Genomic DNA, 22,844 nt, shown 5'->3' with positions numbered 1-22,844 from the left:
TGCTGGCTTGGGGTTTGCTCCTGAGATGTGAAAGAAAAGGGTTGAAGAGGCCGGCAGCACTGGCTTACGTGGTTTGGTTGAAACGGGGCCTGTGTGGGTGAGGATCGGCACAGTGGAGATACCCCCATGAAGTTACGGGTGGCTGAAATGGGGTTGTCCACCCCTGTCCTGGGAGCAAGCCTCGCTGCGTTTCCCCTCCAGCTGAGCAAAAACCGCAGCCATACTCCCAGAAGGAAATCTGGACCTTGTGCTAAACTCTGCGTTGCATTGCTCTCACCCCCCCAAAATTTGTTGTGCAAGGTGAAACCGTGTGCCGCTCTCCCTCACCCAACACAGGAACCGTGCGCAGGTGCCGCTGCTGCCCCGGGGACCTTCCCGCTGCCACCGGTGTAAAAGCCACGCTCCTTCTGCTTGCAGGTATCCGCCCTCAGATCATGAACGGCCCCATGCACCCCCGGCCCCTGGTGGCACTGCTGGACGGGAGGGACTGCACGGTGGAGATGCCCATTCTGAAGGACTTGGCGACGGTTGCGTTCTGTGATGCACAATCAACTCAGGAGATTCACGAGAAGGTAACGGGAGCTGCGAGGGCGCGGGCGGGCCGGGGGACGCTGTGCTTTGGCCTTCCTCTTCCAGTTCTTCTTGAGCAAGAAGTGTCCAAAGCTGCACTTTGAGTCGAGCAGCAGATAACATCAACAGAAGTCACTGTAGATTAAAATTCAGCGAGGCGGTTTTAAAAGCCAGATGTTGTTTTGGAAAAAAAAAAAAAAGTCCCCTTATCTCTTAGCATCAGGGTTTTTACATCAATATTATTAATGTTTCGGATTTTTTTTGAAGTCTGCTTGCTCGGCGCAGCAGTAAGAGCGCTCTGCACCTCCCTGGGGTGCGACGCAGTCACTCTGGCTTTGCTAACGCTGCAGCTGAGGGGTCTCCTCAGATGCTGGCTGCACCTCAGCAGCCCACCTCTCCCCAGCAGGGGGTGGGTGAGGTTTGGGCAGCGTGCAGGTGGGTACCCCCAGTGTGGATGGGTGTTTCTTAGAAGCTCAACTACTTGTACGTACTTGTTCTAAAAGTATTCTTTGTGCACGTGTAGATAACTCAAATGAGGTTTGAAGGGATCAGACATCACTTCCAGGATCTGGGAAAGAGAACTGCAAATAGCATCAGTGCTGATCTTTGCAGTGCTTCAAATATTAAATGCGGGCGAAGGAGGACGGAGTGTTTCATGTGACATCATTGATAGATGATAGATGAGCCAGTCTTGGAGAATTTGGGTAGGTTTTGGGTTTCCAGAGCACAGAGGTAGCTTATGGTGAGCACCAATGGAGGTTTGAATCTTCATTGAAGAGGATGAAGTACAGCCTTATGTGACTGTGCAGCCTCATGCAGATCTTTCTAGATACTCTTGAAGACATACAGGAAAGTTTAATGTGAATGGTGTGACAGGTATTTGAACTTCCAACATGCAAAAGAAGGTCGAGGAGTTATGAGTGACACACAGTCATGTTCAAAACCAACAAATACTGCCATAAAACCTAATTCCTTTTTAAAAGCAGAATTACTGCTGGTTGGAAGCGGAGGGATTAGTAGATACCCACCTGGAAAAGAGTCTGGGTGAGCGACAGGCTCGGTTTTCCTCTGCCTTGTCTCACCAGACGTAACAGCATAATTTTCAGATATTCATCCAGTCTGTTCCCAAGGGAACAGCCTCGGTGTCGGTGGGTCACACCCTGAAGGTTTTGGTGACACCTGGAGGTGTTGGCTTGCACCGTGCCTGGGTCAGGCAGTAGGTCAGCGCTAAAAATGAGCAATTGACTGTGTAATATTCCTGATTCAGGAGCTGCAGACATACCTCCGGGCGTCCTGGTGGCTCCTGACATCTCTGTTCTGTTCCAGGTATTAAACGAAGCTGTCGGGGCGATGATGTACCACACCATCACGCTGACTCGAGAAGATCTAGAGAAGTTCAAGGCCTTACGGGTCATTGTTCGAATAGGCAGTGGCTACGACAACGTTGACATCAAAGCTGCGGGGGAACTTGGTAGGTCTCAGCTCTGCACCCCAATTCCCTCCCACATCCCTCTGAATGATTAAAATAAGCACAAGTACCTACCGCTTCCCCAGGGAGCGTGCTGGCCAAGTGGAGTTGCAGGCAGGACCTCCCAAAGGGGCTTCATTCAGCCCCTGAAATTACAGGTGCAGGCTACGTTTTTTGCGTATAGAGACTATTATGACAGGAAAACTTGACCATGAAGTAACCAAAGTGGGGCAGTTTTAGAAGGCAGCTTTTAGGCTCATACAGTGTTAAAACTGCCCCATCTGCGTCCCTCGTTCCTACGCTGTCCCTATTCCAGGTACCCCTTGTACCAACTGGTATTTGTGTGGCTGTTCTATTCTGGCACAGGAGAGCTGATCTAGCTTTAGAAAAATTGGAGGGAGGGTAGTTTTTTTATATTTTGTTAAGCAAGATTAGTCTCTTGATCTGATCTGGTTCTCGGAGTCATGTCCACACCGCTGGGAGGGCAACGTGTCGGACGGTGGAGCAGCAAGTGCATGTTAGGATGTACCTGGCTTCTTTGCCATCTCATCAGAGGTGCCTCAGGAACTTGAAAAAGACATTTACTGTGGGGTCGTGTTACATGGGCTGCCAAAATACAGAGGGTTGCGTTGTCAAAAAGGAGCCCCTACGTCCAGCTGTGGGATTTTTCTGCACACCCAGGGTCGGGGGGGTGCGTGCAGGCTGCCTTGCATGGCTGTCAGTGCTGGGGCCACCCAATTTCTGTAGTGGTTTGGATGGTCACGGAGACCTTTGGCAGTCTGCACACCCTCAACTGCGAGAGCTTAATTGTATCTGTGATTTTAGCAGCTGAGTTACAACCACTTTGATCATCCGATCCCAAGATTCAGTCTATCAAGCAGCCCTACAGCAGTGTTGAGGATATCTTGTGTTAAAGGTTATCTCTGGGGAAGTGAAGAATAACAACAGCCATTTCACGTGAGCTGTTTTACAAGGATAATTGCGATAAGAGAGTTTCAAATAGTCATTCCTAAAAAAGCAATTCTCAATATAGTGAATTATTTTTTTTCAAGAGAAGTGTCTTCTCAATGTAATGGTTTCTACATGTTTTTAACTCTTATTGTTATTATCCATTATAACAATGTTCTGAGGCTTTGAACATCAAGAAAGGAAAAAATAGAATGAATAAAGTAATGGGATACTGCAGTATAATCCTTCTTTTTACACTTGGCAAATTGGGTGGCCAAACGATGTGGTTTCAAGTAGAAAATGTAATGACTACCCACAAATGTAGCGTAAAGTTTAATTGGTATTGCTTTCCATAAGGTAGTTTTTAAACTGTGCAGTCAATAAATGACCACTGTCTAAACACGGTGCCTGGCTGCGCTGTGGTCACCGCCTGTGCCTTGCTGGCCTGGCTGGTGGGCCCCACACTTCAAGAAAGATGCTGAGGTGTTGGAGCGAGTCCAGAGGAGGGCAACCAAGCTGGTGAAGGGTCTGGAGGGTCTGACCTACGAGGAACGGCTGAGGGAGCTGGGGTTGTTTAGCCTGGAGAAGAGGAGGCTCAGAGGTGACCTTATTGCAGTCTACAACTACCTGAAGGGAGGTTGTAGTGGAGTGGGAGTTGGCCTCTTCTCCCAGGCAACTAGCGATAGGACAAGAGGACACAGCCTCAGGCTTCGCCAGGGGAGGTTCAGGTTGGACATTAGGAAGCATTTCCTCTCAGAAAGGGTCATTGGACATTGGAAGGGGCTGCCCAGGGAGGTGGTGGAGTCACCATCTCTGGAGGTGTTTAAAAAAAGCCTGGACATGGCACTTAGTGCCCTGGTCTAGTTGCCATGGTGGTGTCAGGGCAATGGTTGGACTCGATGATCCCAGATGTCTCTTCCAACCTGATTGTTTCTGTGATTCTGTGACTCGTTCTGACCCACTAGAAGACACCCTCAAAACAAGGTGGTGGTGTTGAACCATCCGCCATGGTTATTTAACCCCCGGCACCAGCAGCACAGTGCTCCTGGGGGCACAAGAGTAAATACCGGCGTAAGAAGCTCATGGGAAAGGCAGCCCAGTGTCCTCCAGCTCTATAAGCAAGCGGTCCCTCAGAAAGGGGCTGAGTGCCGACAGGTTTGGTGATGGGGACCCTCGGCAGAGCTGCAGGCCGATGGGGAATGCTGCCGGGGCCACCCATCGCCCTCCAGCCTTCTTGTCTCTTCTCTCCCCCCAATCAGCAACCACGGCCTCTGCCTACCAATGGGCAGGAGCAGTTAGTTGCCTGATACTCAGACATGTGGTCTTCTTGGGAAACCCTCCCTTCTGCTGCGTTAGGCACTCGGGCAGGCGGTCAGCGTGGTGTCTGGGCTGCCCCCGAGTCCCTGAGGTAAATGAGAAGTTCCCTCTGTGGAAGAGATGGGGAATGTAAAATGAGACAGCGTTGGCTTTGAGAGCTCGTGGGGACCAGAGCATCGTGTCCCTGTCACCCGAAAGGGAGAGGAGGCAGACAGTGTCCTTGGGGGTTGGTTGGCAGTGGGATTTTTTCCCAGTTTTCTCCCAGTTTCTGTAGGTCTTTCAAACAGCCACAGGGCAGAAAACAGTTCTAGAAACAGCAAAGCAGGTTCCTGGGAGCAGGGACATTGGCAGGGGGGTGGGAGACAGATGTTCAGTTTTGAATCAGTGCCCCTTACAGCGGCAGAGGATTTTCTGAGTATCTTATCTTGTCTTTATCTCCTGCTTTTTCATGGTTTCTACTCCAAGGCCCTAGTCCAGTAAAGCACTCAAATACACATCCCTCTTTAAATGTGTGTTTAAGTCGCATTGAATCCGGTGGGTTGTAAACATGCACTTCACTGCTCTGCTGAACAGCCGTGAAATGAAGCACACCCTTACGCACGTCACCGAGCCAGAGCCCGGACAGGGCAATGGTCGGGGAGGCATTTTAATACTTGCAGCTCCAAGTGGGGACGCAAGAGTTTAAAATGACCCTTTTGTGGCAAAGGAACAATAGATCTGTTATCGAGACCCCGCGCCGGGGCAGGCAGGGGCGTGTGGTGGTGCCATGGTGGGAGGGCTGCTCCAGCGGGGGGTCTCGACTGTTGGAGTTAACCATTCCAGTCACCTGGTTGAGTCGACTGTTGTGGTGCTTGTTGGTGGGAGGGGAAGCTGGCCCTGCCACACCGACCTGGGGCACCATCCTGCTCGAAGGCACCGAATTACGGGTCCCTAAATAATTTAAGGGTTGAATAGGCTCATTGTGGAGACGGAGTGACTTGTGCCAGTGCGATTTAATTCGCTTTGAAGGTAGATTAAACTAAACAAGAATAAGACTTTCTGTTGCAAAGTCAGCCTTTGCTCCTGGAGTTACTCCTGCGTAGCTATCACACTTGAAATCTGCACTTGTCCTTACTCCAGAGAGATGCCAAGGCATAGGGGCCCCCGAGCCTTACCAGCCACATTGGCTTTTGCAGAGATTTCAGGCTGCTGTACTTAAACCATGCACATCCTTAGCTTTGTGGTGTTTCCTCTGCAGGGATCGCCGTCTGCAACATCCCCTCGGCCGCCGTGGAGGAGACGGCCGACTCCACCGTCTGCCACGTCCTCAACCTCTACCGACGAAACACGTGGCTCTACCAGGCGCTGCGGGAAGGCACGCGGGTGCAGAGCGTGGAGCAGATCCGGGAGGTGGCCTCCGGTGCCGCCCGCATCAGGGGGGAGACGCTCGGCCTCATCGGCTTCGGTATGTTGGTGAGGAGCAGGCGTGGAGTAGTTTGTGAGCCTTGGCTGAGTCCTTGGAGGAGCAGTGCCCCAGGAGGGATCTCACCTGGTAGTGCTGCCATCCTCTCCCGAAAAACCCCATCCCTGAGCCACAGCTCCACCAACCCAACTCTTTCTGAGCCATTCTGCCCTGCACGGTGGCAGGGCTGTGTAAAACAGTTTGTCTTCAGTTCACCCATACCTGCAGTCTGCAACTACCTGAAGGGAGGTTGTAGTGAAGTGGGAGTCAGCCTCTTCTCCCAGGCAGCTAGCAATAGGACAAGAGGACACAGCCTCAAGCTTCACCAGGGGAGGTTCAGGTTGGACATTAGGAAGCATTTCTTTTCAGAATGGGTCATTAGACATTGGAAGGGGCTGCCCAGGGAGGTGGTGGAGTCACCATCTCTGGAGGTGTTTAAGAAAAGCCTGGACATGGCACTTAGTGCCATGGTCTAGTTGACATGGTGGCGTCAGGGCAATGGTTGGACTCAATGATCCCAGAGGGCTCTTCCAACCTGATTGATTCTGATTCTGTGATTCTGTATTTGCTAGAGCCAAGCACAGCCCTCCCTGTGGAAGGTGGCCTGGGTTTACGCTCTAGCCAGCACCCCTTCAGGGGCTGTCGGGGGAGCCCAGGAGGTCCCAGGGGACCCCCATGGCAGTCCCCAGGCCAAGCTGGGGGGGGGACCAGGCCATGGGGCAGCTCAGCTGCGTAGAGCCATGGCGGTGGGAATCAGTTCATTACTCCCTCTTTCCTTCGCATGCAGGTCGCACTGCGCAGGCGGTCGCGGTCCGAGCCAAGGCGTTCGGCTTCAACGTGATATTTTATGACCCGTACCTGCAGGACGGGATCGAGAGGTCCCTGGGAGTCCAGCGGGTCTACACGCTCCAGGACCTGCTCTATCAGAGCGACTGTGTCTCGTTGCACTGTAACCTTAACGAACATAACCACCACCTTATCAACGACTTCACGATTAAACAGGTAATTCACCTCGCGACTGAGGAGAGCTCTCTGCCCTTCAGTGGGCAAACCCCAAGCGCTGGTGCTGGCCATGGGTCCCTCTGTGGTCATGGTCACAGCAAGCTGGTGCCTTAGTGCCTACGGGCTACCGCTGAAGTAGCTGGTTGCACCCAACAGCCCATCCATCTCCCCACAGTGTTTACTGCGGGGTAGTGGGCTACCAGGTAAGCCAGCCCTCTGCTCTGGTTTTGTTTGCTGATATCAGCCAGAGCTGGACTTCCCTTAGCAAACCCACGTGCACCGGGATGGGGATTGCTCTGGGGCAGGTGCCTTGCACGAAAAGCAGGGCCCAGTCCCTGCTGGAGGCACCCCAGGGCACCCGCTGCTGCATCGGGGCAGGGGTAGGACCGGGTCACTGCACCAAGCTCATCCTCATCTCTCTCTCCCCGGCAGATGAGGCAGGGCGCGTTCCTGGTGAACACGGCGCGCGGGGGGCTGGTGGACGAAAAGGCCTTAACTCAAGCCCTGAAGGAGGGACGGATACGAGGGGCTGCGCTTGACGTGCACGAGTCTGAACCATTTAGGTAAAGCTCTGGCTTTTTCTTGGGTTACCATCCGTACACGACCCCCCCCCCCCGCGTCCTGTGCCTTCTCACACGGGGACAGTCCTCCTGAGGTGAGAAGAGGCAGCAGCACCTTGCAGCATCCATGGGGCAGGGGCTGGCCGGGGGGTTACAGGTGTTCAAAGGTTCACTGGGAGCTTAAAACAACAAATCAGCCCGTGGTTTTAAAAAAAACAAGCGCTCAGTAGTCCATGAGAACAAGTTTACTGCGTGGCATGTTGGGGATTTTTGCCTGCAGGCTGCTGCTGGCTGGGAAGGGATCGGTTAGAGGTGGGAGTGCAGCGCCTCTTGCTGCAGGCTGGGGCTGGGGGTAGTACTAGTGGTTTGCCTGTGTTTTCAGACAATTTTTTTTAAAAAGTGTGCTCCAACAAAGGGAGAACCTCCATCTCCCCCACACACCCTGTGCTGGGTGACCCACAGCCTGTCCCCGCATCCCCACGCTGCTGCAGACACCCTCAGGCATTTATGCCCGGGGAGGCATTAAGACCAACCACCCAGCAGGTTGGGTTTTCAGCCCTGTTGGCTCTTTTTTTTGGTGCATTTTCAGTTTGTGCCCTGCACAGGAGCCATGCTCCCTTCCCAGTGTTTCTGTGGCTGTTTGGGGCTGGCAGGACCCTGCCAGGCTGCCTCCAGCCCAGATGCCACAGGTGAGGGGCTAAGGAAGGCAGCTTGCATACACAGAGGGCAAGCCAGATGGTTTTGCTGATCATAACATCTTTTATTCTCTCTTTAAACATTGATTAATCTTTCTTTTCTGCCTGCTCCCAGTTTTGCTCAAGGCCCGTTGAAAGACGCTCCTAATTTAATCTGTACCCCTCACACTGCTTGGTACAGCGAGCAGGCGTCGCTAGAGATGAGAGAAGCTGCTGCTACTGAAATACGGCGAGCGATCACAGGTACCCGGCCCCACAGAGACGCTGGGGTTCGCTCACGTGTGCCCAGGGTGTGAGCCAGGAGGGGCAGGGGTGGAGTCAGGAGGAGTGTGGGAAAGGGGACTAACCCTGCTACTCTTCCCAGGAAAAGAGCTGAGAAACCAAACTTCACTTTTCTGTTATTTGGGTATGTTTGTGTTTGGGTGAGGGTGGCTTGTTGGTTTTCTTTAAATCAATGTGGCAAAGGCTGCTGTCCGTGACTGGGAAGAAAAGGACAGTGAAGCAATAACTGCTGCCCCTTGTAATGGTGCTAACCCAAAAGATGGTGCAGACCACAGCCGACTCCATGCCAAAACCACATCCCAAAGCAGTGAGGGCACCTCTGTCCAGCTCTTGCTGCAACTGAGCTTGCTCCAAGATGGTGAGCACAATACTCCAGCAAATGAGGGGTTCTCTTGTCCTGAAAATTGCCCTCCCCCTCGTTAACCTGGATGGCATAGCTTCATGTCTGGGTAGCCCCTGCTTTGAAAGCAGGGAGTTGGGACTGAGGGTAGGAAACTGGTCTCCCACCCTGCACCTCCAGCCACCCAAAACGCCCTCCTGAAACAAGAGATATGGGATTTCCGTGCCTCCCCCACCACCACCTTTATACTAACAAATACAGTGAAGTGGAAAAATTGTAGATTACTATTAGAGCTTATTATTATTTAGCTTGACATGTACTTCTATTCCCACCTCCAGGGCGCATCCCAGAAAGCCTAAGAAACTGCGTGAATAAGGAATTCTTTGTCACGACGGCTCCGTGGTCAGTAATAGACCAGCAAGCGATTCATCCCGAGCTCAATGGTGCCACGTACAGGTGAGCTGGAGAACAGGGCCCGCCCTGGCAGCGGGGCCCCTGCAGAGCCGGGGCTCAGGGGCCCATCTGCAGAGGGAGCAGGGAGGCCCAAGCAGCAACTTCTGTGTCTGTGCAATCCCCTTCCTTGGGGACCAGCAGTCACGTCGCTGGGATTACTAATGCTGCTTGATTTAACCACAGGTTTACAAAGCCTCCCACTTATAAAGCTTGCTTTCTGGTGGGCCAGCCATCACTTGTGTGGCATCTCCTCACGTGGCAGCCCCCACTCCCCTCCCTGTAAACAAGCAGGACATAACTTCTAAAGTGAAGACTCAATTGCAGCTTTGCTCTGCCCTTCTGGTCCTGCACTGACCGCTTGGGCTGTGAGCCTGGCCCAGCTTGTGGGGTAATGAGCCAGGGTAAAAACTCCACAGAAAGGTCCACAGTCAGGTGGCTTAATTTCCACGTAAATCCCCGAGACTGGAGTTATTTATTGCTCCACTTCTGACAGCTCAAAGCACACTGATAGGCGACTTTAGGCACAAGGACTCGGCTGGAGCATGGGCAGCCTTCAGCATATCCCCGTTACCAAAAGTACTCTGGGATTTTAAAAAAAAAAAACAAAACAAAAACAAACCCTGCGGGGCCCATCAGGCCGTGTCACAGGGCAGAGGCAGGCAGGAGTGATTCCAGTAGCAGAACCCACAAGAGGGCAGGGCCCCGAGCAACACATGTGCCATGGCGCCACACGCTCCCAACTGCCTGCAGGTCAGGGGCAGGGATTGCTCACTTTGCCCAGCAGAACATGTGGACTGAAACATCGAAGCCTGGTGACAGCATCCCCTGGGTCCTGCTCCAAAGCACATGGGCAATGCCCGTGCCCTGGGGACAAGCCTTGGCCTCCCGGCTTAACCTCTGCCTCCGCAGGGTGCTTCATCCTTGCTGAGCTCCTGGGGAGCTGGTGTCCCTGTGAGGGGCAGCTGGGGTCAGCTCAGCACCATCCTGGGCAGGCAGAACCTCCCTTCCCTGCCCCATCCTCCCCCTCCACCTCTCCCTGAGGCGATGGCAGCAGCAGGGAGGCACTGGTGACTGTGGCCCTCAGTCTCCCACGTCCAACAGCCCTCCAGAGGGTTTTGGCCTCATTGCCCCCCACATCCCATCTGCCCTGGGGACAGCTCAGTTCTCCTTTCTTCTCCTTTCTCAAACTCTGTGTCATTTCTTGAGAATACGTATTATCCCCCCCTGCTCCTAGAAAGGAAGATGGACGAGATCCAACCCCCTTTTGCAGCTGCGCTCTCTGGTTACACAAGGAAGATGCAGCTCACCTTCTGCAGAGGGAAAACTTACAAAGTGGGTAGAGCTGTTCAAAGGCGTTCACACGCAGGGGCGATGTAAGTCAGCATCTGGCGTTGCAGAGTGTTCATGATTCCTTACCCAATTTTTCAGAAGAGAAAAGCTTCCTTATGTCCAACAACCTGTTAGGACATACAGACGAGACGCAGCCCCGGTATCGTAGTGGAGGACGCTCACTCAAGACACAGCAGCATTAATGTTTAATGTTCTTCCTTGTCATTTAAAAGAAAAACCAAACTCAGCTCTGAGAGAGACGCAGCATCTCTTTGCTGCTCCTTTTCCCCACAGCCTCTGCAATGGTTGGGAGATTCGCGCTCTCTGTGGCGAGCTCTGACGTGACAAACCTGCCTCTCTCTGTCCCCTCTCCCAGGTATCCACCTGGCATGGTCAGTGTCGCACCGGGAGGAATACCGGCAGCTATGGAGGGCATCATTCCCGGCGGCATCCCTGTCACTCACAACCTTCCCACAGTGGCACACCCTTCCCAAGCTCCATCTCCCAACCAGCCCACAAAACACGGGGACAACAGGGAACATCCCAACGAGCAATAGCAGATAATTTAAAAATCATTCAATAAACTTGGGACCAAGAGACATTGGAAAAGAAGTTATACATGAACTGAAAAAGAATTTGATACGAAATTTGTAATGTTGATTTTGGACAGACGCATCATTGATGTTCCAGTGTTACCGACAAAGTGATAGCAGTCAAGACTGGGGAGAAGCCCTGAAGAAGTCACCTGCTTACTGAAGCGCTGAAAACTAGGCTGTGATACATTAATGATCAACTTCTGTTAGTGTGTGTTAAGTTTCCTTCATCTGTGCATCAATCACATGAATAAAAATAGATTTTTTTTTTTTTTTCCCCCCTCAATTCCTTGGGAAGAACAGGGCTTCTGCACCTGTTTTCAAACCACTGCATTAAGCAATCCTTACAGAGTTAACGTAGAAATGTGAGAGGAAACCATTATGTGGCTTCAGCCCTTTCCTTACTCTTACATCTGGTTACCTCTTCTCACGGGAGGCATCAGGACTGGCTTAGAAGTGGAAGAGAAAAAAAAAATAATAATCCTTTTTTTGCAGTCTCCCAGGGCCAGTGACGTGTGACAGAAGTTCTCCTGCCAGGCTTAAGTTCTGGCCATTCCAGCCGGGGAGGGTGGAAAGGGCTCCTGGCCACGGCCGCTGCCCTCCCCGGCCACCGACAAAACAACCCGCCAGTCTCGCCTCTGCCCCATACACTGAATAAAGTAGCTGTGCATTCACCTCTGCCCTGCAATGATGCAAGAAAAAATTAAAAAAAAAAAAAGAAAAAAAAAGAAAAAAGAAGAAAGTATTAAGTTTCACACACTATTTGTACTCAAATATATTTTCTCAGTTTTAAATCTGCAGCTATTTTATCAAGTGGAAAAAAGTCTTGAGCTGGAAAGGGTTCAAGAATAATGTTGCATTTCCTTATGTCTCAGGAAACACTTTTTATGGTAACTTGTCAGACTGTCTATGAACAAAACCCACTTTTTTAGACATGGATAAAAGTCGTCTTTTCTTCACGTGCTATTTTATACAAGAACACTTCAAAAATGTGTTATTAGATGTGACTGATTTTAACAAATCCTATTAGATTTGTATCAACTAGTTACATGTTATATTCATAGTCTTTTGTGAATCATCACCTTTTTGTTTTTAAAAAGATGGCCTGTTTTGAGCCTTTGTATGGGTACATTCCTGTTTCTGTGACAAAAAAATCTTAAGCTGTCCCAAACAAAAAAAAACACAAACCAATGGCTATCAGAAGTATGTTTTGTTTTAGTGTGTTACCGTTACTGTATTTGTTTATTGTAAAGGTGGACATTTAGCGTTCAGTGCAGTTTTCAATAAAAAGTGATAAAATTTCTACAGTTGCTGCAAGGTAAGAGCTCTCGCTGCGATCTGACGCTTCGAGGTGAAGACACGGAGAAGGGAGAGGAGGTAAGTTTTCCTCTTCTGACTTCAGTACCTCTGGCGCTTGAGCAGCAGCTGGGACAGTAATTAGTGAATATTTAAAATCAAGTAGGACAGTACATGCAGCCTGGGTAGAAAATGATCACTATGGTTTCCATTACGCTACGAAGGCGGCTCACACCTCACACGATGTTTGTTGTACGTGCTCAAGCATTAAGAAACGGCCAGGGAACAAAAATTAAAACATGCCTGAGAGGTGGGAGCAGCGTCAAGGCTCGCTAGACCCAAGGCGCGTCCTTTCCACCCTGCCCTGCACGCTGCAGAGTGCCAGCACACAGCGGCCTCAGAGCCTGGTCTGGAAAGGGACTAAAAAAAGCTGAAACCAAGAAGTCTCTAGGTTACAAAACTCTGTATTTTGTTTGCTTTAAATTAAACTGAAAACTAGTTACCAGCTCCAAACACATTAAAAAAAAGAGGTCACCTTTCATAGATGAGTGACCACTCTTGTCAGTGATTAACACAGCACACCAGTGATCATCCATGAACACCACGAGAAACCAGGAGGATAAAAACAGGTTCGTAACAGAGAAAGTGTTTGGGAAATACTGAAATGATGGTAAAAACCAAGAGGAAAACACTTAATTGGTATTAAGGTTTAGAGTTGTTTTAAAAATAAACTACCTCTGGTACTTCCATGTGTTTTTAAAGCAGCAGTTGCATCCCCAACGGGGGCGTCGCAGGATCTCGTGCACCGGTGGCTCCTCGGGCATCGCCGCCAGCAGCGGATCCGCAGCGGGACAGCAGGAGGCTTAGCTCCAACCCCCCAGAGAACAGCAAACGCTGCGTTCTTCATCCAACACCCAACCTCCCTCAACCAAACCCAAGGACAGACGCAAACGCAGGCAGACAGCTTCTACTGAAGCGCTAGAAGCTCACAAGAAGAAAAATGACGAGATCCCCATGGTTACGAGCTGAAGGGCACCTTTTGGTAACGCACTGCAGCTTCGGAAGTTCCCCTCCGCTGCTGGGCTTCAAGTGCCTGCGGCGCCAGCACCAGCAACACACGCAAAGAGCCGTGGAGGCGGAGAGGGAAGAGTATCGTCACAACTAAGATACGCCAAAGCACCGGCAAGCGGCACGCTGCAACCCTCAAACGGCAAATTATTGGGCAAAGAAATGTGAGATAAAGTCGCTGCTGCAGATTCGTGCCGTTACTTTGCTGACAGAGCCACGCTGCTGTGGTCAGGCTCCAGGAGGGCAGGCGGGGAGGCTCTCCATCCATGACGGATGTCAAACAAGCAGCTTGAAGGTGACAGACGCTAAATAAAACCTAAAAAAAAGGGGGGTTAAGGGAAGTTACTGAGCAAAAGGGGGGAAAAAGGAAAAGCAGCAATTAAATAAGGGTCTCTACATGGACACAAACAGATTCTGTTAATGGAGTAAACACAGTCTAGTAATATTTGCCATAAGCCATGCAGCAGAACTTTGGAAGAATCCAGAATTACTAAATTTTAATATATTAAAAACAAAAGAAATACAGGGATTTTTCACTGAGGAATTCATAAATAAAACCAGAAAAAAAACCCGACCAGATGTCAAGGAGGTAGCAATGAAAAGCCAAGTTCTGTGCTAGGAAAGCGTGTGCTACTGCGAGCAATAATATGAGGAAAATAACATTGAGAAACCCGATTTTATAGATAGACTTGGCTGAAAGAGCCGAACTTGCCGACAAGCTGCAAGGGAGCGTTTGCAAAGTCATCTCATCAAGGATGTCACTGAAGGAGAGTCCCCATTAACGTACACTGACTACCGTGCTAGCACAAAGCAGGGGTTTGCATCTCTTTAATCTACAGGTACATGAGGTTTGGGTTACTTTGATTTGGAAAAAAAGATACTTCACCAGTTCCGAAACGACCTGGGAAGCGCGTTAACCTGAACATACCATTTTACAGCACATCGGAACAGAACAATAATGATCAAGAAAGCCAAGAGCTCTGAAGTACCAGGACCGTCCTCTCACACCAGAACTAGATAAATACTGGAGAGCACGGTGCATGCTTTTGAGAAACAGCTGAGCTCACTGCACGGGGAACTGCCGCTGGCTGTGGTGACGCGCTGGCTGGGGCGGGGGTCGGCAGGCCACAGCGCTGCCCACGTACAGCAACGGGAGCGGAGGGAAAGGCGTGCTCGTCGGATTTGGCTCAAGGTAGACTTTCACACTGGTTATTCTCCCCATGTTACAAGGAAGCTTTACTTCCTTAAACGGAACAGTACTGCAGAAAGCCAAGGGGGGGGTGAAAATTCTGCACACCCCTTGAAGTAGCCCACTGAAGGCAGGAGCTGCTCCTTGTGTCCATTCACATGGTGGTCTGCGCTGGGAAGCTAGCCCTGGGTAAGCCAGGATCTGAATTTACAGCGATCCGCTTACTGAACGAGACCTTCTGGTGCTGGCATGCTTAGTCCTGAACTAGAAGGACCTCCAGCAGTGTACTGGGTTACACCACGACAAATAAAACAATGCCACCAAGCACACGGTGCAGACCAGCTCGGACCACGGAAATTCTCATCCCAGCTTACTCCACATTCCCTTCCCCTGACAGAAAAGCTTTAAGTCCTCAGCTAGACAAGGTATAAAAGGATGTCACTGCAAGGTAAGAAAAAGGACAAAAAAAAATACCAATTTAGAAAGCAAACTTGAAACAGGACCAGATGCTTGTGAAGAGCCTCTTTAGTATCTGCGGTTTGCCTGCTCAGTTCAGGTAACACGCACATGGCAGATCAGCATGCATCCTTCTACCTGAAAATTTGCACATGCACCCATCGGAGGAGATCTAAGGGCCAAAAAAAAAGACATCTCATCATAAACCCCAATGGAATCTGCGACGGGCAAATTGCTAAGTTAATACAGTACTTCATTATCTCTATTACTTTTGGTGTCGTCACCAAGTTTACGTAGGAGCTGTGCACATTTCAACACCATCTAAGCAGCATTTGGAAGAAAAAGCAGCAAGTTCCTCAGGGTTTCCATAGCTCTGAACTACAGAAAAATAGGTGCTATGGGGCTTCTTTCCAAATTGTAATTAAAACAATTTCACCTACTGCAAATTTCCTTACTCAACCACCACACCACCAAAAGTGCTTTTCAAGACAACCTGAATTGCACTGAATATGTAAAAACTGGCATTAACCTTTAGTGTTCGAGGGTGATTTTTAGATAAACTTTATCCATTACAGGTTACATGGCTAAAGTTATCAAATATAATAAAATTTCTACTGGAGAATATACTCTGAACTTACAATCTTAGGAACTTACAGAAGTTTAAGTATGGCCACATCAATCGACATGCAAGAAATTCCCAGGTTTACATACTGAGAAATATATAACACAGTGCTTTTAAAACAACTTTAGCATAGATTCTTCTTTTTAATTAGAACTGCCAAGTGTGTTCTCACTAGATTTAACGACCGAGGAATAACCCTTTAAAAAGGTGTTTTTTCATTTGCAGAAACATTTCAGTTGAGGAAAGGATAAATGATAAAATGATCCATGGTTTGTATCACAGCAAGACGGAGTTGGGACAATATGAAATTCTCAATCATGTCCAAGTTCTCAAATTTCACACAGTTTTGTTTAGTATATGCTCACTGGAATAAAATCCCTATATTTTAGGTCACTTCTCTGAATAAATATTCTTATGTATACTGAAACAAATCTATTAACTATTAGAAGAAAAAAAAAGAAAAAAACAACTTTTTCAGGAAACAAATCATTTCACTCAATGAAAAATTTAGCTTCTCTTCCAGTTTGTTCCGTAGAGCTTAGATTTTATTGTACGGGCACAGCAGTAACTAAAACACTAGTAAAACAATGAATGTATTTTTGCTTCTGACTTGCTGTGGGATATTTTGTGCAAACAAAAAAAACCCTCACAATCTGACCTGGGCACTAGTGAGATTTCACAGGAAAGGGCCTGTCACGGAAATGTGTCAGAGTATCCAAAAGGTGATGTAGAATACCAGGTTCTACTGTAAAAGAATCTGGGAGGGAAGAGAGATCCACCTAATGCTTGCCTTCATAAGTGCCCTTATTTGAAACAATTCTTTGCAATAATTAAGATGCTGGTATACTTTTCCTATTACACAACCTCTTACACAACCACATGCGGTACGTTTATAGACAGATTTACAATCAGAAAGAAAAATGGGCGTTTTTTTCTGTCTTGATAATAAAATTAGCTGTTTTTTGTTTTTCTTTGTTTTTATACATGTAGTCCAGCCCATTTCGCTCTCTCCACGCAGCAGATGAGCTTCTAGACTCTCTCCACGCTGCCAGTGAAATCCTTTACAGCGTGGTTCCCCGAGAATCGTGTCGTTCCACAACGAACTGCTAGAGCACAACGCTAACTCCGCGCCAGACACTCTGCGCTGGGTCGTTTTCTTTTCAATTTCTTCATCATCATTCGTCATCATCATCCTCATCTTCCTCACCATCGGACAGGGACGTACAAGGGCGGATCTGTCGGTAGCGATCGAGCCACTTCTCCACCATCTGGGTGACGAGCGGATGGTTGCGCCTGCGAGAGCTTTTCTGCATCGCAACGAGGACCCCTCCTTCTGTCACACAGCAGTCCAGCCACTCCCGGAGCAGCTTTTCCTGCTGCTCCTCGTTACCTATCTTTGGGGGAGAGAAAAGAGATAGAGAGGGAGGCTTGAAACATTACCAGCCACTTGAAGCAAGCCACCTGGGACACCCTGAAAGACCCAGGCTCGGGGAGCAGCACGGTTCCTTTTCAAAGCTGACAGAGTTACTGTACTGGGAGTCTCTGAAAGCCAAACTGATGCACACTGCATTGTCAACCAAAGTTTGAAGGCTCTGGAAATACTCTCTGGATATTCTTCCCTTTTAAGTTTTTCAGATGTATATTTCCTATATTTCAATTACTTATGGTACGCACCGTACGTAAGGAGGATAAGTCCTAAAAAAAAGCCTTCTGGCTTTACAAAGCAGTTTTTAGGAGGCTGGCAGTTCTTGACATGAAACACTTTCTCTTCTAAGACATAACAAATGTTGTGGCTTGCTGAAAAAATATCCCTCTCTACACTTAAAGCCCATACTATTTCTCCTCTATCTATGGGATGCCCACTTTTGGCAATTACTTCAGGTTTTCCAACCCTCCCTTCCCCTATGTACACACTTCACTGAAGTGGTTCCCCATCTTTATCATAGTTATTAAAGAAGAAACGAGTTGAGTTTCATTAGAAATAGAGGTAGAGCATGCTGTAAGGACTGGCCAATATTTATGTTGCATCCTTTAAAAAAAGAAGGCATACTTCAGTCTCACATTAGCGTTGGCATCCTTACATGCACAGTGAAGTTACATTCGATTTACAGAGCTATCAATACACATCACATTCATGGGAATGTATGTTTCAGAATCACCTCAAGTGACAATGAAGGGAGCAGTATTAATTAAACAGAACAGCATATTCCCTATAATTCTTTGAACTGCAAAAACATACGGGGCTACAGAGATTGCTGAGGCCACGGCTTACATAAACAGCTGTGACACGGCTACCAGCTACACACCCGTTTCTTACCTCTTGAGCAGAAAGGAAGTGAATGTGCAATAATTTCCTCTCACTATCCACCAACGGTAGGAAAGTAACAGTAACGTCGTCGTCAGTGTTCAAGTTAGCACCAGCACCTCGATTGCCGTAGCCATCGTTCTCCATGGCAACCAGAGCAGAGAAATGGCCCCTTGTGTAGCCCAGAGCAATAGGACTTTTCCAACAAAAACTCTGTTCCCATAACAAAGGCAAATACACACCTAGGACAAATTAAAACAAAGGGTGAGACTCGGAACGAAGAATTCTGATACAAGCCTTTTGCTTTTGGCTGAGCACAGTAACAGCAGCACACTGCAAGCACTGAAAACGTACTTGGTTTGGTCTACGCTAATATAGGTCACACTTTTCAGTGCAGCTGGTTATTGTGAGGTTAATGTGAGATTAGTCAAGTATCTCTGCAACTGTACGAGTTTAGACATAAAAACCATCACAATTACAACCAATACCACATTACCATTCCCCTAAAATCTGCGGTTTATAGTGTAGCAATGAACAAAAAAAAAACCAACAAGGTTAGAAAAGCAGTCTTTTATGTTTGGTAACTCTTCTTAAAAAAAAAAAAAATTGTAAAGGAAAAAAAAAAAATCAGATTCTGCATCACAGAAATAAAAGCTACAGTCAGCTGTCTATTTTTACCAGAACAAAAATTCCACCATCTGCTTACAAAACTTATTATTGAAAGAACTTACTGCACTAAACGTTATTCAGCGCTGAAGTATGTAGCCCATCCCGGAGACAATGGGACTTCTCATAAACATTGTATTAATAGATTAAATTAACCCACATCAGCTATGCATATTTAGCGTCCAAAAAAAAAAATCCGAACCCCCACCAAAAAGCTGATACTATTTTGCTCAGATACAACAAATTACTGATGTCACAGATTCTGAAAGAAACTGCACTTTTTCTCCCCACCATTTTAGCAATAACAACAGTAACTTGCTTGAGGTGCAAATAAAACTAGAAGTCCTTTCTTCTAGGAACATAAATAATTCTTGGTGTGTACTGCTGCAAGACAACTGAAGCAAAAGCAGGCCTACCTTGTGACAGTTTAAAAATAGCCACGCATAAAACTTAAGTGCACACGTAGCGTAGCAACCTTTCATAGTGCAGCTGCTGCCGGGAAGTGAGGAACAGAGGCTGCAGCAAAACAAGGCACTTCACTTCTCCTCCAACAGCCGTGGAGATGGAAGGGCAACGCGACATGGAAATCTGGGGCAGGGGGTGGGTTTGGAGGTTTTACTCAAGTTTAGAACTCATCTTTCTTTGCTGCAACCAAAATTAGCGGGGGCTACAGGTAAATATTTTATTAGGAATAGTGTAGCCAGCCAGTCTAGGGAAGTGATCGTCCCTCTATACTTGGCACCTTGAATCCTGTGTCCAGTTCTGGGCCCCGCACTTCAAGAGAGATGTTGAGGTGTTGGAGCGAGTCCAGAGGAGGGCGACCAAGCTGGTGAAGGGTCTGGAGGGTCTGACCTACGAGGAACGGCTGAGGGAGCTGGGGGTGTTTAGCCTGGAGAAGAGGAGGCTCAGAGGTGACCTTAGTGCAGTCTACAACTACCTGAAGGGAGGTTGTAGTGAAGTGGGAGTCGGCCTCTTCTCCCAGGCAACTAGCGATAGGACAAGAGGACACAGCCTCAGGCTTTGCCAGGGGAGGTTCAGGTTGGACATTAGGAAGCATTTCTTCTCAGCAGGGGTCATTAGCCATTGGAAGGGGCTGCCCAGGGAGGTGGTGGAGTCACCATCTCTGGAGGGGTTTAAGAAAAGACTGGACATGGCACTTAGTGCCATGGTCTAGTTGACATGGTGGTGTCAGGGCAATGGTTGGGCTCGATCCCAGAGGGCTCTTCCAACCTGATTGATTCTGTGATTCTGTCTCTTTTTCCCCATTCTTGAATTAGCAACCAAGAAATACCTAAAAGTCTTTCCATTTCTTTTAGATTAAGATTCACACAAGTTTTTACATTTAGATCTAAGGAGAAATCCATTTAATACCTTCTTAGCACTCCCCTCCTCCCACCCCTGTTACAATGAAGTCTCACTGTAATGCAATCCTAAACACAAAAGATGCAGAACACGGGTTAAGTGTTAACTAAAAAGTTTCAAGCCTTTACATTTAGGGAAAGAACCAAACATCTGGTCAAAAATCAAAGTTACATTGAAAATAACATACCAACAGTCAAATGTAATGAGGACAGTCAAGTAGTGACAGGACAAGGGGGAATTGTTTTAAACTGAAAGAGGGGAGATTGAGATTAGATATTTGGAAGAAATTCTTTACTGTGAGGATGGTGAGACCCTGGCCCAGGTTGCCCAGAGAAGCTGTGGCTGCCCCCTCCCTGGCTGTGTTCAAGGCCAGGCTGGATGGGGCTTGGAGCAACCTGGTCTAGTGGAAGGTGTCCCTGCCTGTGGCAGGGGGGTTGGAACTGGATGATCTTTAAGGTCCCTTCCAACCCAAACCAGTCTGTGATTCTATGATTCAATTCCTGGAAATTCATTCTTCATGTATACATGGAGAAATAACTTCATAAACTTTTTTCCAAGCTTTACTTTGAAGCATCAGCAAATCAAGTATCGAGGGCTGGAAACTGATTCATTAATATTGTACGCTTCATTTAAATATCATGGTGCTATCTATATACACGTCGGTTACATCACTGAGGCCTTTCAGAACTGAAAGCAGCCTCAGGGTGACCATTTCCCTCTTTTCTTCCACAAGTTATGATCATAGAGCTGTATCAAAAGGTCCCCTCCTTCCGCTCACAAACTGTGTCAGCTCCTCAGGATGGTGGGCTGACCTTGGCTGGCTGCTGGGTACCCACCCAGCCACTCTCTCATTCCCCCTCCTCAGCAAAGCAGGGGAGAAAATACAATGAAAAGCTTGTGGGCTGATGTAAGGACAGGGAGATCACTCACCAGATACCATCACGGGCAAAACAGTCAATTTGGGGAAGATTAATTTAATTTATTGCCAATTAATACAGACAGTTAATTCCCTGCTGTCCCAAACTGGTAGATTTTGGCCCCAAGAACTACTCAATGTTGTCAGGGCTGCAGAAATCACTGGTAAGCAGAGAGTCTCATCTCTATGAGCATCTCATGTCTCATCTAATAACACAGAACTCCTGTGTCAGGCCTGTGACCTGTTCAGGAACTCCTGAGTCAGGTCCTGAACGTGACCTGTTCAGGAGTGGAACTGATCTGTGTACTTCAACAGAATCTCTACATTGAAATTCTGCAACTTTTTAGAAAGTCTTCTCACTGTTGTTTTATCTCAGTAAAAATGCCACACTAATGACTTCCCCAAGTCAGAAGGCTGTGTTACACTTTCCCTTCCTCCTCAACATTATGTGATGAGCTGCACAAGAACAGAATTTCAGGCATTACCACAGAGAATATCTACTGCTCTGAAGATTTATAAAGTCCATCTGATACAAATGGACAAGGCAGTGTGACAATCCTGATGACATGGACACAAGCCACAGAAAGTGAAGAGTATGGGCTAACACATCCTGGAAGCCATCCATGCAGGACTTAAGTTTCTCCAGCCTGATCTGATGACAATTTCAGTCACCTTTCTTCCTGTTTAAGTTCAAAAACTCTATATTCATGCTACCAAATACCTGCAGCTAGACCAGGTGCATACTTAAGGCTGAGTAAATGAATCCTTCACATCGAAGCCTTAATATTTAAAGCAGCATTAACAGTCCATGACAGTCTAAGAAACAAGGAGGCTGTCAGTTATGGGATTCACAGCAGGATGCCATGTTGGAACAAGGAATCCATGGAGAAAAAAATTCTGATCAGGGAGAAGGTTTTAGGGGCAGACAGGGGGTTCACAGTACCTTCCAAGGTGCAATGAACTGAACCATGATGTTAAGCATTAAAAAAAGATATTTCCCCATCTCTATTATAACCTGCAATCTTTCTTTCCTCTTTCTTTTTTTGGTGGATGTGATCTCAAACACAGGCAGGGTGCTATACAGCAAGTCAGAGCAGTCCGAGCACTCCTCAAAACTCCACTGAAGGGGCACGTGCTAAGTTATACCATTCACAGGAGACTTGGCAGCCCACACTGCTCCGAGTCCGACGGCTGTCTGGTTTCAGCTGTGCTGCTAGCATTTAATTAGCACACATTAACCACGGAAATGTGGCTGGACAGGGATAGAAGTAACTCCAGATAATCTGACACAGGACTCCTAAGTTCACCTGTTCAGTGTTGCACGTTTCTATGGATGGATGGATGCAGCTTGTGGCAAGCAGATCACAAGTCATAAATATTTGTCTGACTAAATCCCTGGAAACGCGTGTCTAGTAAAAGGTTGTCCCAGACACCCAGTTACCTTCTGGTTCACAGAGCAAGAAAACAGTTTCAGCATATTTAGGCCATGTAACACTTGTCTGCCTCAATATCCAAAAACATTCTGCAAACCACTCAGCCTTTGAGTTAAAAGCCACACAAACCTGAAGTGTCAGATCTGTATCACATGAATAACTGTTCTTTTCCAGTCTATCCATTCATCATCTCAAATAAAAAATAAAGTGTAACTACAAAGAGAACCGAATTTTTACACTCTTCAAAAAAGAATTTTACATCCTCACATAAAGAAGTTTTGGCACTGCCCCAAACTCACAAGCCAAACAGCTTCCCAGGTTTTCTAAAGACACTAAATCGTTCCGACAGGTTACACATTTGACATTAACTCCATAGCCTGGAGCTCTTCTACTTAAGGTTTGCCATCTTCCAAAGCTAGGGTACTACTTCTAAAAATCACGTTAAGTGATGTTTCAGGAAGTCCTCTACTAAGGTATATTTAAAGACTGATGTACTGGTCAAAACAACTGTACAGTAGTAGTCAAGCAGATAT

At 47.8% G+C, this 22,844-nt stretch overlaps 2 protein-coding genes across 3 annotated transcripts in view; one reads left to right on the top strand and one right to left on the bottom strand.

The window, feature by feature from the left end:
• The window catches only part of CTBP2 (C-terminal binding protein 2), a 141,780-nt gene extending 129,477 nt beyond the window's left edge, over positions 1-12,303 (top strand). For both annotated transcript variants that reach the window (XM_068400168.1, XM_068400167.1), the window contains 8 exons: positions 418-572; positions 1,897-2,041; positions 5,541-5,747; positions 6,532-6,746; positions 7,179-7,309; positions 8,117-8,244; positions 8,962-9,079; positions 10,782-12,303. In XM_068400168.1, the coding sequence (XP_068256269.1) occupies positions 418-572; positions 1,897-2,041; positions 5,541-5,747; positions 6,532-6,746; positions 7,179-7,309; positions 8,117-8,244; positions 8,962-9,079; positions 10,782-10,962 (1,280 nt within the window). In that variant the 3' untranslated portion in view covers positions 10,963-12,303. The remainder of the gene's footprint in view (positions 1-417; positions 573-1,896; positions 2,042-5,540; positions 5,748-6,531; positions 6,747-7,178; positions 7,310-8,116; positions 8,245-8,961; positions 9,080-10,781) is intronic.
• A 1,546-nt stretch (positions 12,304-13,849) lies between these two features.
• ZRANB1 (zinc finger RANBP2-type containing 1) overlaps positions 13,850-22,844 on the bottom strand; it is a 46,878-nt gene continuing 37,883 nt past the window's right edge. Inside the window, exons 10-11 of the mRNA XM_068400169.1 lie at positions 17,947-18,176; positions 13,850-17,023 (exon numbers count right to left, since the gene is read on the bottom strand). Of these exons, the coding sequence (XP_068256270.1) occupies positions 16,805-17,023; positions 17,947-18,176 (449 nt within the window). The 3' untranslated portion in view covers positions 13,850-16,804. The remainder of the gene's footprint in view (positions 17,024-17,946; positions 18,177-22,844) is intronic.

Source organism: Nyctibius grandis, chromosome 4, assembly GCF_013368605.1.
Source record: "Nyctibius grandis isolate bNycGra1 chromosome 4, bNycGra1.pri, whole genome shotgun sequence".
Taxonomy (NCBI): Eukaryota; Metazoa; Chordata; class Aves; order Nyctibiiformes; family Nyctibiidae; genus Nyctibius; species Nyctibius grandis.
Note: the sequence above shows the minus strand (reverse complement) of the source record. Positions and strands in the feature narration are given on the sequence as shown.